Source organism: Caloenas nicobarica, unplaced genomic scaffold (assembly GCF_036013445.1).
Source record: "Caloenas nicobarica isolate bCalNic1 unplaced genomic scaffold, bCalNic1.hap1 Scaffold_365, whole genome shotgun sequence".
NCBI lineage: Eukaryota > Metazoa > Chordata > Aves > Columbiformes > Columbidae > Caloenas > Caloenas nicobarica.
In genome coordinates, this window is record NW_027017354.1 from 107,727 (window position 1) to 126,014 (window position 18,288).

At 67.4% G+C, this 18,288-nt stretch overlaps 1 protein-coding gene across 1 annotated transcript in view; it reads left to right on the plus strand.

Annotated features, from left to right (window-relative positions):
• LOC136002786 (neurexin-2-like) overlaps positions 1–16,019 on the plus strand; it is a gene marked incomplete at its 3' end in the record, with an annotated part of 31,877 nt that extends 15,858 nt beyond the window's left edge. The window contains 11 exon segments of the mRNA XM_065658013.1: positions 1,684–1,788; positions 1,876–2,154; positions 3,895–4,095; positions 7,182–7,208; positions 8,633–8,752; positions 11,239–11,629; positions 13,138–13,328; positions 13,508–13,645; positions 13,648–13,680; positions 14,673–14,792; positions 14,891–16,019. Of these exon segments, the coding sequence (XP_065514085.1) occupies positions 1,684–1,788; positions 1,876–2,154; positions 3,895–4,095; positions 7,182–7,208; positions 8,633–8,752; positions 11,239–11,629; positions 13,138–13,328; positions 13,508–13,645; positions 13,648–13,680; positions 14,673–14,792; positions 14,891–16,019 (2,734 nt within the window).
• Positions 16,020–18,288: the final 2,269 nt, after the last annotated feature.

Genomic DNA, 18,288 nt, shown 5'->3' on the forward strand with positions numbered 1-18,288 from the left:
ATGTGCCCTGTGTCCCCCAATGTCCCCAATGTCCTATGTGTCCCCCCAGGCTCGGTGTCAGCGAACAGCTGCAGCACCCCAACGTTCCTGTATCCCCTAATGTCCCCATGTCCCCCATGTCCCCATGCCCCGTGTCCCCCCAGGCTCGGTGTCCGTGAATAGCTGCAGCACCCCAATGTTCCTGTGTCCCCCCATGTCCCCATGTCCCCATGTCCCCATGCCCCGTGTCCCCCCAGGCTCGGTGTCCGTGAATAGCTGCAGCACCCCAATGTTCCTGTGTCCCCCCATGTCCCCATGTCCCCATGCCCCGTGTCCCCCCAGGCTCGGTGTCCGTGAACAGCCGCTCCACCCCCATGTCCCCAGTGTCCCCCAATGTCCCCAATGTCCCCCAATGTCCCCATGTCCCCCCAGGCTCGGTGTCCGTGAACAGCCGCTCCACCCCAATGTCCCCATGTCCTCAATGTCCCCCAGTGTCCCCCAATGTCCCCATGTCCCCCGATGTCCCCGTGTCCCCCCAGACTCGGTGTCCGTGAACAGCCGCTCCACCCCAATGTCCCCCAATGTCCCCCAATGTCCCCCAATGTCCCCATGTCCCCCATGTCTCCCAATGTCCCCATGTCCCCAATGTCCCCCAGTGTCCCCATGTCCCCATGCCCCGTGTCCCCCCAGGCTCGGTGTCCGTGAACAGCCGCTCCACCCCAATGTCCCCATGTCCCCATGTCCCCCGATGTCCCCATGTCCCCAATGTCCCCCAATGTCCCCATGCCCCCGTGTCCCCCCAGGCTCAGTGTCTGTGAACAGCCGCTCCACCCCAATGTCCCCATGTCCCCCGATGTCCCCATGTCCCCCAATGTCCCCAATGTCCCCATGTCCCCCAATGTCCCCATGTCCCCCATGTCCCCCAATGTCCCCATGTCCCCCGATGTCCCCAATGTCCCCATGTCTCCCATGTCCCCCAATGTCCCCATGTCTCCCATGTCCCCCAATGTCCCCAATGTCCCCAATGTCCCCCAATGTCCCCATGTCCCCAATGTCCCCCAATGTCCCCCAATGTCCCCAATGTCCCCCAATGTCCCCATGTCCCCAATGTCCCCATGTCCCCAATGTCCCCATGCCCCCGTGTCCCCCAGTGTCCCCATGTCCCCATGCCCCGTGTCCCCCCAGGCTCGGTGTCTGTGAACAGCCGCTCCACCCCAATGTCCCCATGTCCCCATGTCCCCCGATGTCCCCATGTCCCCCAATGTCCCCATGTCCCCCGATGTCCCCATGTCCCCCATGTCCCCATGTCCCCATGTCCCCATGCCCCGTGTCCCCCCAGGCTCGGTGTCCGTGAACAGCTGCTCCACCCCAATGTCCCCATGTCCCCCGATGTCCCCATGTCCCCATGTCCCCATGTCCCCCGATGCCCCCAATGTTCCCATGCCCCCGTGTCCCCCAGTGTCCCCATGTCCCCATGTCCCCCGATGTCCCCATGTCCCCCATGTCCCCCAATGTCCCCCAATGTCCCCATGTCCCCATGTCCCCATGTCCCCCGATGCCCCCAATGTTCCCATGCCCCCGTGTCCCCCAGTGTCCCCATGTCCCCATGTCCCCCGATGTCCCCATGTCCCCCAATGTCCCCAATGTCCCCCAATGTCCCCATGTCCCCATGTCCCCATGTCCCCACGCCCCGTGTCCCCCCAGGCTCGGTGTCCGTGAACAGCCGCTCCACGCCGTTCCTGGCCAGCGGGGACAGCGAGGTGCTGGACCTGGACTCGTGGCTGTACCTCGGGGGTCTCCCCCCGGGCCGCGGGCAGGACGACGACGCAGCCCCGGCGCCGCCCGCCGCGGGGGGCCCCGCTGGGGACGGGGGCCCCGCTGCGGACGGCGGCCCCGGGGCGGCGCCGCCGCTGCCCCCCGAGCTCTGGACCGGCTCCCTGCGCTGGGGCTTCGTGGGCTGCGTGCGCGCGCTCTTCGTGGACGGGCGGAGCCGCGACGTGCGCGCGCTGGCGGCGGCGCAGGCGGCCCCGGGCGTGGCCGCGTCCTGCGCGCGGGAGCCCGCGCGCCTGTGCGCCAGCGCCCCCTGCCGCCACGGAGGGCTGTGCCGGGAGGGCTGGAACCGCTTCGTGTGCGACTGCTCGGCCACCGGCTTCCTGGGGCCGCGCTGCGAGACCGGTGCGTGGCGGCGGCAGCGCGGGTACCCCGCTGCCCCACGGTGTCGCCCGAACTCCTGGCTCCTGCCCCGAACTCCTGGGTCCCCTGGGGAAGGGAGTCCCCGGGCACCTGGGTCGCCCCCCGGACACCTGGGTCCCCCCCCGGACACCTGGGTCCCTCCCCGAACACCTGGGTCCCTCCCCGAACAACACCTGGGTCCCCCCCCGAACACCTGGGTCCCTCCCCGAACACCTGGGTCCCTCCCCGGACACCTGGGTCCCTCCCTGAACACCTGGGTCCCTCCCCGAACACCTGGGTCCCTCCCCGGACACCTGGGTCCCCCCCCGGACACCTGGGTCCCTCCCCGAACACCTGGGTCCCTCCCCGAACAACACCTGGGTCCCCCCCCGGACACCTGGGTCCCTCCCCGAACACCTGGGTCCCTCCCCGGACACCTGGGTCCCCCCCCGGACACCTGGGTCCCTCCCCAAACAACACCTGGGTCCCCCCCCGGACACCTGGGTCCCCCCCCGGACACCTGGGTCCCTCCCCGAACACCTGGGTCCCTCCCCGAACAACACCTGGGTCCCCCCCCGGACACCTGGGTCCCTCCCCGAACAACACCTGGGTCCCCCCCCGGACACCTGGGTCCCTCCCCGGACACCTGGGTCCCCCCCCGGACACCTGGGTCCCTCCCCGGACACCTGGGTCCCTCCCCAAACAACACCTGGGTCCCTCCCCGGACACCTGGGTCCCCCCCCGGACACCTGGGTCCCTCCCCGGACACCTGGGTCCCTCCCCGAACAACACCTGGGTCCCTCCCCGGACACCTGGGTCCCTCCCCGAACAACACCTGGGTCCCTCCCCGAACAACACCTGGGTCCCTCCCCGGACACCTGGGTCCCTCCCCGAACAACACCTGGGTCCCTCCCCGGACACCTGGGTCCCCCCCCGAACACCTGGGTCCCCCCCCGAACACCTGGGTCCCCCCCCGAACACCTGGGTCCCTCCCCGAACACCTGGGTCCCCCCCCCGGACACCTGGGTCCCTCCCCGGACACCTGGGTCCCTCCCCGAACACCTGGGTCCCTCCCCGAACACCTGGGTCCCTCCCCGGACACCTGGGTCCCCCCCCGGACACCTGGGTCCCTCCCCGGACACCTGGGTCCCTCCCCGAACAACACCTGGGTCCCTCCCCGAACAACACCTGGGTCCCCCCCCGGACACCTGGGTCCCTCCCCAGACACCTGGGTCCCCCCCCGGACACCTGGGTCCCTCCCCAAACAACACCTGGGTCGCTCCCCGGACACCTGGGTCCCTCCCCGAACACCTGGGTCCCTCCCCGGACACCTGGGTCCCTCCCCGAACAACACCTGGGTCCCTCCCCGCACATCTGGGTCCCCCCCCGGACACCTGGGTCCCTCCCCGCACATCTGGGTCCCCCCCCGAACACCTGGGTCCCCCCCCGGACACCTGGGTCCCTCCCCGAACAACACCTGGGTCCCCCCCCGGACACCTGGGTCCCTCCTCGAACACCTGGGTCCCTCCCCGGACACCTGGGTCCCTCCCCGAACACCTGGGTCCCTCCCCGGACACCTGGGTCCCCCCCCGGACACCTGGGTCCCCCCCCGGACACCTGGGTCCCTCCCCGGACGCCTGGGTCCCTCCAGCCCATCCCCCTGCCCAGCGATCCCCATCAGCCCCAGGGTCCCCCCCCAGCCCCATTTCGGGGTCCCCCAACGCGGTTTTCGGGGTCCGGCAGAGGCGGCGGTGCTGAGCTACGACGGCAGCGCGTTCCTGCGGGTGCAGGTGGGGCCGCGGCAGACGGAGGCCGAGGACGTGTCCCTGCGCTTCGCGTCGCCGCGCGCCTTCGGGCTGCTGCTGGCCACGGCCTCGCGCCGCTCGGCCGACACGCTGCGCGTGGAGCTGGACGGGGGGCGCCTCAAGCTGACCGTGAACCTGGGTGAGCCCCCGCGCCCGCCCCGGGCGCCCCCGAACGGCCCACAGGGCGATGCCCCGGCCCCCAGAATGGCCCCCGAGTCGGTTCCCGTGACCCCAGAGTGGTCCCAAAACGGTCCCCAAAATGATGCTCAAATTGATGCCCAGGACCCCAGAATGGCCCCCGAGTTGGTTCCCGTGACCCCAGAGTGGTCCCCAAAACGGTCCCCAAGACGATGCTCAAATTGATGCCCAGGACCCCAAAATGGTGCCCGAGTCGGTTCCCGTGACCCCAGAGTGGTCCCAAAACGGTCCCCAAAATGATGCTCAAATTGATGCCCAGGACCCCAGAATGGCCCCCGAGTTGGTTCCCGTGACCCCAGAGTGGTCCCCAAAACGGTCCCCAAGACGATGCTCAAATTGATGCCCCCGCCCCCCAGAATGGCCCCCGAGTCGGTTCCCGTGACCCCAGAGTGGTCCCCAAAACGATGCTCAAATTGATGCCCCCGCCTCGCAGAATGGCCCCCAAGTCGGTTCCCGTGACCCCAGAGTGGTCCCAAAACGGTCCCCAAAATGATGCTCAAATTGATGCCCAGGACCCCAGAATGGCCCCCGAGTCGGTTCCCGTGACCCCAGAGTGGTCCCCAAAATGATGCTCAAATTGATGCCCCCACCCCCCAGAATGGCCCCCGAGTCGGTTCCCGTGACCCCAGAGTGGTCCCCAAAATGATGCTCAAATTGATGCCCCCACCCCCCAGAATGGCCCCCGAGTCGGTTCCCGTGACCCCAGAGTGGTCCCCAAAATGATGCTCAAATTGATGCCCCCACCCCCCAGAATGGCCCCTGAGTTGGTTCCCGTGACCCCAGAGTGGTCCCCAAAACGGTCCCCAAAACGATGCTCAAATTGATGCCCAGGACCCCAGAATGGCCCCCGAGTCGGTTCCCGTGACCCCAGAGTGGTCCCCAAAGTGGTCCCCAAAATGATGCTCAAATTGATGCCCCCGCCCCCCAGAATGGCCCCCGAGTCGGTTCCCGTGACCCCAAAACGGTCCCCAAGACGATGCTCAAATTGATGCCCAGGACCCCAGAATGGTTTCCAAACCGATGCTCAAGTCCGTGCTTGTGAGCCCAAAACTGTCCCCAAAGTGGCGCCTGAATGGTCCCTGGGGCCCCAAAACGATGCTGAAGTTGGAGCCTGGGACCCCAAAACTGCCCCCAAAATGGTGCCCAGGTCCCCAAATGTCCCCAGACCTCAGGACTCCCAATTGTCACCTCTGGGAGTGTCACTGGAACCAACTTGGGTCCCCCCGTCCCGTCCCCCTCCGGGTTTGGAGCCTTCGTGTCCCCCCCGCTGCCAACTCGGGGTTCAGCGCCGGGGCCCCCCCGTGGGATTGGGGCCCCCTATGGGTTTGGGGACCCCTGTGGTGTTTGGGGATCCCCCCACAGGCTTCGGGATCCCCCCATGGTGTTGGGGACCCCCTATGAGATTGGGGCCCCCCCATGGGTTTGGAGACTCCCTCGTGGTGTTGGGGACCCCCCCACGGGTTTGAGGACCCCCCTGTGATTTTGGGGACCCCCCCATGGATTTGGGGTCCCCCCAAGGGTTTGGTGACCCCCCCACGGTGTTGGGGGCCCCCCCTGGTTTCGGGGCTCCCCCCGGTCCCGGCGCGTGTGCCCCCCCCGCCCCGCAGCGGTTGACGAGGGGGGTCCAGCCTGGGGCGCCCCCTCCCGCCCGGGGACCCCCCGCCCCCCAGGCTGGACCCCCAGGGCGGCCGGGACCCCCGAGGTGCCAACCCCCCACACCCCCAGTCCCGTCCCAGTCCCGTCCCAGTCCCGTCCCAGTTCCAGTTCCCATCATATCCCAGTTCCCCTCCCAGTCTGCCCCAGTCCCCCTCCCAGTCTGTCCCAGTCCGTCCCAGTCCCCCTCCCAGTCTGTCCCAGTTCCCCTCCCAGTCTGTCCCAGTCCCCCTCCCAGTCTGTCCCAGTTCCCCTCCCAGTCTGTCCCAGTCCCCCTCCCAGTCCATCCCAGTCCGTCCCAGTCCCCCTCCCAGTCTGTCCCAGTTCCCCTCCCAGTCTGTCCCAGTCCCCCTCCCAGTCCATCCCAGTCCGTCCCAGTCCCCCTCCCAGTCTGTCCCAGTCCCCCTCCCAGTCTGTCCCAGTCCATCCCAGTTCCCCTCCCAGTCTGTCCCAGTTCCCCTCCCAGTCCATCCCAGTCCGTCCCAGTCCGTCCCAGTCCCCCTCCCAGTCTGTCCCAGTCCCCCTCCCAGTCTGTCCCAGTCCGTCCCAGTCCCCCTCCCAGTCTGTCCCAGTTCCCCTCCCAGTCTGTCCCAGTCCCCCTCCCAGTCTGTCCCAGTTCCCCTCCCAGTCTGTCCCAGTCCCCCTCCCAGTCCATCCCAGTCCATCCCAGTTCCCCTCCCAGTCCGTCCCAGTCCGTCCCAGTCCATCCCAGTCCATCCCAGTCCATCCCAGTTCCCCTCCCAGTCTGTCCCAGTTCCTCTCCCAGTCCGTCCCAGTCTGTCCCAGTTCCCCTCCCAGTCCGTCCCAGTTCCCCTCCCAGTCCATCCCAGTCCCCCTCCCAGTCTGTCCCAGTTCCCCTCCCAGTCCATCCCAGTTCCCCTCCCAGTCTGTCCCAGTTCCCCTCCCAGTCTGCCCCAGTCCGTCCCAGTTCCCATCCCAGTCCGTCCCAGTCCCCCTCCCAGTCCGTCCCAGTTCCCCTCCCAGTCCATCCCAGTTCCCCTCCCAGTCTGTCCCAGTTCCCCTCCCAGTCCATCCCAGTCCGTCCCAGTTCCCCTCCCAGTCCATCCCAGTCTGTCCCAGTTCCTCTCCCAGTCCATCCCAGTCCGTCCCAGTTCCCCTCCCAGTCCATCCCAGTCTGTCCCAGTTCCTCTCCCAGTCCATCCCAGTTCCCCTCCCAGTCTGTCCCAGTTCCCCTCCCAGTCCATCCCAGTCCGTCCCAGTCCATCCCAGTCCGTCCCAGTCCATCCCAGTCCATCCCAGTCCGTCCCAGTCCCCCCGGCACCTCGTCCCCCCGGCCGCCCCTCCCCCCTCGTCCCCGGGGCGGCGCCAGCGGCTGCGAAGGGCCCGATCCTGACCCTGTTCTTCTCTCCCCAGACTGTGTGCGCGTGGGCTGCCACCCCAGTAAGTGTCGCCCCCCGGACGCCTGGGTCCCCCCCGGACGCCTGGGTTCCCCCCGAATTCCTGGGTCCCCCCCTGTCTCCCCCAGATTCCTGGGTTCCCCCCCGAACTCCTGGGTCCCGCCCGGACACCTGGGTCCCCCCGTGTCACCCCTGGACACCTGGGTCCTCTATAGGGCCTGATCCCCCCTGCCCCAGCCGCCTGGGTCCTCTATAGAGTCCGGTCACACCCCGGACGCCTGGGTTCTCCAGACACACTCCGTGTCACACGAGGACACGCTGTGCACACGTGTGTGTAACGGCTCCGCCCCGCCCCCACGGGCAGGAGGGACCCAGGCGTCCGGGCCCCCCACTCTGTGCCCTGCAGGGACCCAGGCGTCCGGGGGCTCAACCTGGGGAGGCGGGGGAGGAGCACACGGGTGGTCACGCGTGTCACACGCACACGGGCTGTGGGCGTGCACATGCGTGTGAGCACACGTGTTCTGCAGCCACTCACGGACACGCATGTGCACACGGGCTGTGACGGTGCACGGGCACGCTGTGCGTTGCGCACGGGTGCACGTGCGAGTGCACGCGCTGTGGCCGTGCACGGACACGCACACGTACGGCAGTTGTGCAAACACGTGTGCGTGCGTGCACGTGTGCATGTGCACTGCGTTCGCACGTGTGTGCACAGGGCAGTTTTTCAGGGGTTGTGCACGATTTGCAGGGACGTGCTCATGTGTGTGCACACGTGTGTGCGCATGGGTGCGCACATGTGCATGAGCGTGTGCATTTGCATGGGTGCGTGTGCACGCACGGGTGTGTGTGCACGTGTGCACAGGCGTGTGCACGGATGTGTGTTTGCGTGTGTGTCCCCCCATGTCCCCATGTCCCCACTGACCCCACGTGTCCCCATGTCCCTGCTGACCCTCATGTCCCTTGTGTCCTTGCTGTCCCCCCCGTGCTGCTGTCCCCCACTGACCCCCCATGTCCCCACTGACCCCATGTCCCCACTGACCCCGTGTCCCCCCGTGTCCCTGTGTCCTGCCGACCCTGTGTCCCCACCCATGTCCCCACTGACTCCTCATGTCCCCATGTCCCCCCATGTCCCCACTGACCCCCTGTGTCCCGATGTCCCTGGTGTCCCCTCTGTCTCCGTGTCCCCCCATGTCCCCACTGACCCCCTGTGTCCCGATGTCCCTGGTGTCCCCTCTGTCTCCGTGTCCCCCCATGTCCCCACTGACCCCCCGTGTCCCCACTGACCCCATGTCCCCACTGTCTCCCCGTGTCCCCCCGTGTCCCTGTGTCCTGCCGACCCTGTGTCCCCACCCATGTCCCCACTGACTCCTCATGTCCCCGTGTCCCCACTGACCCCCTGTGTCCCGATGTCCCCTCTGTCTCCGTGTCCCCCCATGTCCCCACTGACCCCGTGTCCCGTGTCCCCAGGCAAGGGCCCCGAGACACTGGTGGCCGGGCAGCGGCTCGATGACAACGAGTGGCACTGGGTGCGGGTGCTGCGGCGCGGGCGCAGCCTCCAGCTCTCCGTGGACAACGTCACCGTGGAAGGTGCCACCACGGGGGACACGGGGACGTGGGGGCCAGCAGGGACACGGGGGGACAGAGGGGTCGGTGGGGCCGTGGGGACAGAGGGGACACGGTGGGTCAGTGGGGGCACAGAGACACCAGGAACATGGGGACACGGGGACGCGGGGATGGGGCTGAAGGTCTATGGGGACATGGGGACAGGTCTATGGGGACATGGGGACATAGGTGAAGGTCTAAGGAGATGTGGGGATGTGGGTGAAGGTCTATGGGGACCTGGGGACAAGGGGCCGTGGGTGCCAGTCCATGGGGACATGGGGATGTGGTTGAAGATCTACGGGGACATGAGGACATGGCTGAAGATCCAGGGGGACAAGGGGATGTGGATGCAGGTCTATGGGGACATGGGGATGTTGCTGAAGATTTATGGGGACATGGGGACATGGCTGAAGGTCCATGGGGCCAAGAGGACGTGGTTGAAGGTCCATGGGGCCAAGGGGATGTGGTTGAAGGTCTATGGGGACGTGGTTGAAGGTCCATGGGGCCAAGGGGACGTGGTTGAAGGTCCATGGGGCCAAGGGGACGTGGCTGAAGGTCTATGGGGACGTGGCTGAAGGTCCATGGGGCCAAGGGGACATGGCCGAAGGTCTATGGGGACATGGTTGAAGGTCCATGGGGCCATGGCTGAAGGTCCATGGGGCCAAGGGGACGTGGTTGAAGGTCTATGGGGACGTGGTTGAAGGTCCATGGGGCCATGGCTGAAGGTCCATGGGGCCAAGGGGACGTGGCTGAAGGTCTATGGGGACGTGGTTGAAGGTCCATGGGGCCAAGGGGACATGGCTGAAGGTCCATGGGGCCAAGGGGACGTGGTTGAAGGTCTATGGGGACGTGGCTGAAGGTCCATGGGGCCAAGGGGACATGGTTGAAGGTCCATGGGGACGTGGCTGAAGGTCCATGGGGCCAAGGGGACGTGGTTGAAGGTCTATGGGGACGTGGCTGAAGGTCCATGGGGCCAAGGGGACATGGTTGAAGGTCCATGGGGCCAAGGGGACGTGGCTGAAGGTCTATGGGGATGTGGCTGAAGGTCCATGGGGCCAAGGGGACATGGTTGAAGGTCCATGGGGCCAAGGGGACGTGGCTGAAGGTCTATGGGGATGTGGTTGAAGGTCTATGGGGACGTGGCTGAAGGTCCATGGGGCCAAGGGGATGTGGCTGAAGGTCCATGGGGCCAAGGGGTCGTGGCCGAAGGTCTATGGGGACGTGGCTGAAGGTCCATGGGGCCAAGGGGATGTGGCTGAAGGTCCATGGGGCCATGGCTGAAGGTCCATGGGGCCAAGGGGACGTGGCTGAAGGTCCATGGGGCCAAGGGGACGTGGTTGAAGGTCTATGGGGACGTGGCTGAAGGTCCATGGGGCCAAGGGGACATGGTTGAAGGTCCATGGGGCCAAGGGGACGTGGCTGAAGGTCTATGGGGACGTGGCTGAAGGTCCATGGGGCCAAGGGGACATGGTTGAAGGTCCATGGGGCCAAGGGGACGTGGCTGAAGGTCTATGGGGATGTGGTTGAAGGTCTATGGGGACGTGGCTGAAGGTCCATGGGGCCAAGGGGATGTGGCTGAAGGTCCATGGGGCCAAGGGGTCGTGGCCGAAGGTCTATGGGGACGTGGCTGAAGGTCCATGGGGCCAAGGGGATGTGGCTGAAGGTCCATGGGGCCAAGGGGTCGTGGCCGAAGGTCTATGGGGACGTGGCCGAAGGTCCATGGGGCCAAGGGGACGTGGCTGAAGGTCTATGGGGACGTGGCTGAAGGTCCATGGGGCCAAGGGGACGTGGCTGAAGGTCTATGGGGACGTGGCCGAAGGTCCATGGGGCCAAGGGGTCGTGGCTGAAGGTCTATGGGGACGTGGCTGAAGGTCCATGGGGCCAAGGGGACGTGGCTGAAGGTCTATGGGGCCAAGGGGACGTGGTTGAAGGTCCATGGGGCCAAGGGGACGTGGCCGAAGGTCTATGGGGACATGGTTGAAGGTCCATGGGGCCAAGGGGATGTGGCTGAAGGTCCATGGGGCCAAGGGGATGTGGTTGAAGGTCCATGGGGCCAAGGGGACGTGGCCGAAGGTCTATGGGGACATGGTTGAAGGTCCATGGGGCCAAGGGGACGTGGCTGAAGGTCCATGGGGCCAAGGGGACGTGGCTGAAGGTCTATGGGGATGTGGCTGAAGGTCTATGGGGACATGGCTGAAGGTCCATGGGGCCAAGGGGACGTGGCTGAAGGTCTATGGGGATGTGGCTGAAGGTCTATGGGGACATGGCTGAAGGTCCATGGGGCCAAGGGGACGTGGCTGAAGGTCTATGGGGATGTGGCTGAAGGTCTATGGGGACGTGGCTGAAGGTCCATGGGGCCAAGGGGACGTGGTTGAAGGTCTATGGGGCCAAGGGGACGTGGCTGAAGGTGTGCAGGCACACGAGCCCTTGTCCCCCGTGTCCCCCGTGTCCCCCGTGTGTCCCCACCGCAGGCCACCTGTCGGGCTCCCACACGCGGCTGGAGCTGCACAGCCTGGAGACGGGGCAGGTGACGGAGCGGCGCTTCCAGGCCAGCGTCCCCTCGCCCTTCCTGGGCCACCTGAGCGCTCTGCTCTTCAACGGCCGCCCCTACCTGGACCTGTGCCGCGACGGCGACCTGGGCGGCGGCGCCTGCGAGCTCAACGCGCGGTTCGGCCGCCGCGCCGTGCTGGTGGCCGCCCCGGTGGCGTTCGGCGGGCGCGGGGCCTTCGTGGCGCTGGCCACGCTCCAGGCCTACGGCTCCATGCACCTGTTCTTCCAGTTCAAGACCACGGCGCCCGACGGGCTCATCCTCTTCAACGGCGGCAACGGGAACGACTTCCTGGTGGTCGAGCTCGTCAAGGGGTGAGGGGGGTCCCTGGGGACACCGGGGAGCTTTTGGGAGGACGCTGGGCACCTGCTCGAGCTCCCAGAACCTTGGGGGCGCCTGGGGGGCTTGGGGACCGTCTGAACTCCCAGAACCTTGGGGGCGCCTGGGGGGCCTGGGGACCTTCTGAACTCCCAGAACCTTGGGGGGCGCCTGGGGGGCTTGGGGACCGTCTGAACTCCCAGAACCTTGGGGGGCGCCTGGGGGGCTTGGGGACCGTCTGAACTCCCAGAACCTTGGGGGGCGCCTGGGGGTCCTGGGAACCGTCTGAACTCCCAGAACCTTGGGGGCGCCTGGGGGGTCCTGGGGACCTTCTGAACTCCCAGAACCTTGGGGGCGCCTGGGGGGTCCTGGGGACCTTCTGAACTCCCAGAACCTTGGGGGCGCCTGGGGGGCTTGGGGACCGTCTGAACTCCCAGAACCTTGGGGGCGCCTGGGGGGTCCTGGGGACCTTCTCAGCTCCTTAGAATCTGATGGGATCTTGGGGACCTTCCTGACCTCCTGGAACCTTCTAGGAGTTCGAGGCCCCGCCCCTCCCTTTGAGGCCCCCCGAGGCTCCGCCCCCCCTTTGAGGCCCCGCCCCTCCCTTTGAGCCCCGCCCCTCCCTTTGAGGTTCCCCTGAGGCCCCGCCCCCCTTTGAGGCCCCGCCCCTCCCTTTGAGCCCCCTTGAGGCCCCGCCCCCCCGAGGCCCCGCCCCTCCCTTTGAGGCACCCCTGAGGCCCCGCCCCTCCCTTTGCGGCCCCGCCCCTCCCTTTGAGGCCCCGCCCCTCCCTTTGAGGCCCCCCTTGAGGCCCCGCCCCCCCTGAGGCCCCGCCCCTCCCTTTGAGGCCCCCGAGGCCCCGCCCCTCCCTTTGAGGCCCCGCCCCTCCCTTTGAGGCCCTGCCCCCCTTGAGGCCCTGCCCCCCCCAGGCCCCGCCCCTCCCTTTGAGGGCACCCCTTGAGGCCCCACCCTCCACGAGGCCCCGCCCCTCCCTTTGAGGTTCCCCCTGAGGCCCCGCCCCTCCCTTTGAGGCCCCGCCCCTCCCTTTGAGGCCCCGCCCCTCCCTTTGAGGCCCCGCCCCTCCCTTTGAGGGCACCCCTTGAGGCCCCGCCCTCCCCGAGGCCCCGCCCCTCCCTTTGAGGTTCCCCTGAGGCCCCGCCCCTCCCTTTGAGGCCCCGCCCCTCCCTTTGAGGCCCCGCCCCTCCCTTTGAGGGCACCCCTTGAGGCCCCGCCCTCCCCGAGGCCCCGCCCCTCCCTTTGAGGTTCCCCCTGAGGCCCCGCCCCTCCCTTTGAGGCCCCGCCCCTCCCTTTGAGGCCCCGCCCCTCCCTTTGAGGCCCCGCCCCTCCCTTTGAGGGCACCCCTTGAGGCCCCGCCCTCCACGAGGCCCTGCCCCTCCCCAGGCCCCGCCCCTCCCCAGGCCCCGCCCCCCGAGGCCCCGCCCCTCCCCAGGCCCCTCCACTCTGCTGTCCCCGGGGGTCCGCCCGGCTCAGGCCCCGCCCCCGCAGGTACATCCACTACGTGTTCGACCTGGGCGACGGGCCCTCGCTCATGAAGGGGAACTCGGAGCAGCCGCTGCACGACGGGCGCTGGCACGAGGTGTCGGTGGCGCGGGAGGGGGGCACGCTGCACGGGCTGCGCGTGGACGGGCGCCCGGTCACGCAGCACGGCCAGGGGGGCCGGACCCTCGACCTCAAGGGTGAGCGCGAGGGGCGCCCGTGGGTGGGGGAACGCGATGTTGGGGTCCCCGCGATGTCCCCCCGGGGGAGCCGTACATGGGGGGGGTGTCCCGGGGGTGTCCCCGCGATGTCCCCCCGGGGGAGCTGTACGTGGGGGGTGTCCCGGGGGCGTCCCCACGACGTCCCCGTGTCCCCCCAGGGGAGCTGTACGTGGGGGGGGTGTCCCCCGCGCTCCTGTCCCGCCTGCCCCGGCTCGTGGCCTCCCGGGGGGGCTTCCAGGGCTGCTTGGCGTCCCTGGACCTGAACGGGCGGCTGCCCGACCTGCTGGGAGACGCGCTGCGCAGGGGGGGCACGTCCGGAGGGGCTGCGACGGTGAGAGATGGGGGGGCATGGGGGACATGGGGGACATGGGGGACATGGGGGGACATAGGGGACATGGGGGACATAGGGGACATGGGGGGGCATGTCCGGAGGGGCTGCGACAGTGAGAGATGGGGGGACATGGGGGGCATGGGGGACATGGGGGACATGGGGGACATGGGGGGACATAGGGGACATGGGGGGGCACGTCCGGAGGGGCTGCGATGGTGAGAGATGGGGGGACATGGGGGACATGGGGGACATGGGGGACATGGGGGACATGGTGGGGCACGTCCGGAGGGGCTGCGACGGTGAGAGATGGGGGGACATGGGGGGCATGGGGGGCAATGGGGGGACATGGGGGGCAATGGGGGGCATGGGGGACGTGGAGGCACATGGGGGGGACGTCCGGAGGGGCTGCGACGGTGAGAGATGGGGGGACATGGGGGGCATGGGGGGGACGTGGGGGGCAATGGGGGGACATAGGGGACATGGGGGGCATGGGGGGACATGGGGGACATAGGGGGACATAGGGGACATGGGGGGGCACGTCCGGAGGGGCTGCGACGGTGAGAGATGGGGGGACATGGGGGACATGGGGGGGACGTGGGGGGCAATGGGGGGACATAGGGGACATGGGGGGGCACGTCCAGAGGGGCTGCGACAGTGAGAGATGGGGGGCACAGGGGACATGGGGGGACATGGGGGGCTAATGGGACATGGAGGGGCAGGGGGGCAATGGGAGATGGGGGGTGATGGGATGTGGGGGGCACGGGGGGTGGGGGTGGTTTGGGGTGCCCGGGGTGCAAGAGGCGACACGGGGGGCAGGAGGGTGTTTGGGGGGCACGCGGGTGCACGCGGGCTCATAAAGGCGGATGGTGCACGCGGGTGCACGGGGCTGCACGAGGGTGCACGAGGGCTCATAAAGGCGGATGGTGCACGCGGGCGCACGGGGCTGCACGCGGGTGCACGAGGGGCCGCCCCAGTGACGCCGTCACCCGCAGGCCCCAGCACGACGTGCACCGAGGACTCGTGCGCCAACCAGGGCGTGTGCCTGCAGCAGTGGGACGGGTTCACGTGCGACTGCACCATGACCGCGCACGGGGGCCCCGCGTGCAATGACCGTGAGTGGGGCCCTCGCACAGGGGCGATGGGGCCCCGGGGCCCTTGCACGAGGGCAACATGGCCCCAAGTCTCTTGTGCGAGGTGCAGGTGACCCCAGGTCCCTTGCACGAGCGGTTCGTGTCCCCACGTCCCTTGCACGAGGGCAACGTGGCCCGGAACCTCTTGTGCAAGGTGCAGGTGGCCCCGTGTGCCTTGCACAAGCAGTTTGTGTCCTTGGATCCCTTGCACGAGGGCGACGTGGCCCCAAGTCTCTTGTGCGAGGTGCAGGTGACCCCAGGTCGCTTGCACAAGCAGTTTGTGTTCTCAGGTCCCTTGCACGAGGGCGACGTGGCCCCAGGTCTCTCGTGCAAAGTGCAGGTGACCCCAGGTCCCTTGCACGAGCGGTTCGTGCCCCTACGTCCCTTGCACGAGGGCAACATGGCCCCAAGTCTCTTGTGCGAGGTGCAGGTGACCCCAGGTCGCTTGCACAGGCGGTTCGTGTCCCCACGTCCCTTGCACGAGGGCAACGTGGCCCGGAACCTCTTGTGCAAGGTGCAGGTGGCCCCGTGTGCCTTGCACAAGCAGTTTGTGTCCTTGGATCCCTTGCACGAGGGTGACGTGGCCCCAAGTCTCTTGTGCGAGGTGCAGGTGACCCCAGGTCCCTTGCACAAGCAGTTTGTGTTCTCAGGTCCCTTGCACGAGGGCGACGTGGCCCCAGGTCTCTCGTGCAAAGTGCAGGTGACCCCAGGTCCCTTGCACAAGCAGTTTGTGTTCTCAGGTCCCTTGCACGATGTGGCCCCAGGTCTCTCGTGCAAAGTGCAGGTGACCCCAGGTCCCTTGCACAAGCAGTTTGTGTTCTCAGGTCCCTTGCACGAGGGCGATGTGGCCCCAGGTCTCTCGTGCAAAGTGCAGGTGACCCCAGGTCCCTTGCACAAGCGGTTTGTGACCTTGGATCCCTTGCATAAGGGCGACGTGGTCCTGAGCCTCTTGTGCGAGGTGCGGGTATCCCCAGGTCCCTTGCACAAGCAGTTTGTGAGCCCAGGTCCCTCGCACGAGGAGTTTGTGTCCTCAGGCCCCTTGCACGAGGGCGATGTGGCCCCAGATCTCTTGCACAAGGTGCAGGTGGCCCCGTGTCCCTTGCACGAGGGGTCTGTGTCCCCAAGTCCCTTGCACGAGCAGTTTGTGACCCCGTGTCCCTCGCACGAGGACCCTCGCACGGGGCCCCCGTGTCCCCACACGCCACCAAGGTGAGTTCCGGGTCCCTCCCCCTTTGTACACGTGTGCGGGGCATGAGGGGCGTGCGAGGGCTGCTCACGCGACGCCCCCCCCCGCCCCACTGCGCTGTGGGGCAGCCGTGGGGCAGAACGGGGCTGGTGACGCCGTGGGGCAGGGTGGGGCGCTGGGTGCTGCTGCGGGTCGCTATGGGGCTGCCGTGGGTCTCAGGGGTCTCTGTGGAGGTCTATGGGGCTCTGGGGTCTCTATGGGGCTCTGTGGGTCACAGGGGGTCCCTATGGGGCTGCCGTGGGTCTCAGGGGTCTCAGTGGAGCCCTATGGGGCTCTGGGGTCTCTATGGGGCTCTGTGGGTCACAGGGGGTCCCTATGGGGCTGCCGTGGGTCTCAGGGGTCTCTATGGAGCCCTATGGGGCTCTGGGGTCTCTATGGGGCTCTGTGGGTCACAGGGGGGGTCTCAGGGGTCTCTGTGGAGCCCTATGGGGCTCTGTGGGGTCTCTATGGGTCGCTGTGGGGCTCTGTGCATCACAGGGGTCCCTGTGGGTCCCTATGGGGTTCTATGGATCGCTATGGGTCTCTATAGGGCTCCATGGGCTTCTATGGGGCTCTGTGGGTCTCTGTGGGTCTCGGTGGCCTCTATAGGGCTCTATGGAGCTCTGGAGGTCACTGTGGGTCTCAGGGGTCCCTATGGGGCTCTATAGGTCACTGTGGGGCTGCCATGGGGCTCTGTGGGTCGCTATGGATCTCTGTGGGTCTCTATAGGTCGCTGTGGGTCTCTATAGGTCTCTATGGGTCGCTATAGGTCGCTATGGGTCTCTGTGGATCTCTATAGGTCTCTGTGGGTCTCTATAGGTCTCTATAGGTCTCTGTGGGTCTCTGTGGGTCTCTATAGGTGTCTATAGGTCTCTGTGGGTCTCTATGGGTCTCTATAGGTCTCTATAGGTCTCTGTGGGTCTCTATGGGTCTCTATAGGTCTCTATAGGTCTCTGTGGGTCTCTATAGGTCTCTATGGGTCTCTATAGTTCTCTGTGGGTCTCTGTGGGTCTCTATAGGTCTCTATAGGTCTCTATAGGTCTCTATGGGTCTCTGTGGGTCTCTATAGGTCTCTGTGGGTCTCTATAGGTCTCTATAGGTCTCTGTGGGTTTCTGTGGGTCTCTGTGGATCTCTATAGGTCTCTGTGGGTCTCTATAGGTCTCTGTGGGTTTCTGTGGGTCTCTATAGGTCTCTGTGGGTTTCTGTGGGTCTCTATAGGTCTCTATAGGTCTCTATAGGTCTCTATGGGTCTCTATAGGTTTCTGTGGGTCTCTATAGGTCTCTATAGGTCTCTGTGGGTCTCTATAGGTCTCTGTGGGTCTCTGTGGGTCTCTATAGGTCTCTATAGGTCTCTGTGGGTCTCCCCCGCCGTGGGGCGTCCGTGGGTTCCCCCCGCACCGTGTGGGTCGCGCCCGTGGCCCCTCCCCCCGCCCCTCCCCCCCGGCCCCTCCCCCCTCCCCCGCCCCTCCCGCTGCAGCAGCCGCCGCCGCCGCCGCCCCACGGCCGGACCCACGGCCGGACCCACGGCCGGACCCACCGCGCCCCACGGCCGGACCCACGGCCGGACCCACCGCGCCCCACGGCCGGACCCACGGCCGGACCCACGGCCGGACCCACCGCGCCCCACGGCCGGAGCCGCCGCCCAGGCCAGAGCCCCCCCCGGCCTCATCTTCATCCTCAGCATCTTCATCCTCCCGCAGCCCCCCCGGCCCCCGCCCCACGGAATCCATCCTCTGACCCACAGCACCGTCCACTCCCCGTCCTCCATCCCCCGCCCCACAGCATCCCCCGCCCCACGGAATCCATCCTCTGACCCACAGCATCCCCAGCCCCGCATCCTCCATCCCCCGCCCCACGGAATCCATCCTCTGACCCACAGCATCCCCAGCCCCACATCCTCCATCCCCCGCCCCACATCCTCCATCGCTCACCCCATATCGCCCCCCGCCCCACGTCCTCCATCCCCAGCCCCACATCCTCCATCCCAGCCCCACGTCCTCCATCCCCCGCCCCACATCCTCCATTGCTCACCCCATATTGCCCCCCGCCCCACATCCTCCATCCCAGCCCCACATCCTCCATCCCCAGCCCCACATCCTCCATCCCAGCCCCACATCCTCCATCCCAGCCCCACATCCTCCATCCCAGCCCCACATCCTCCACCCGCTGACCCACAGCATCCTCCACCCCACACATTCCACCTGCTGCCCCCCATCCCCCCCCGCCCCCCCAGACGATGCTCGACCCCCTCT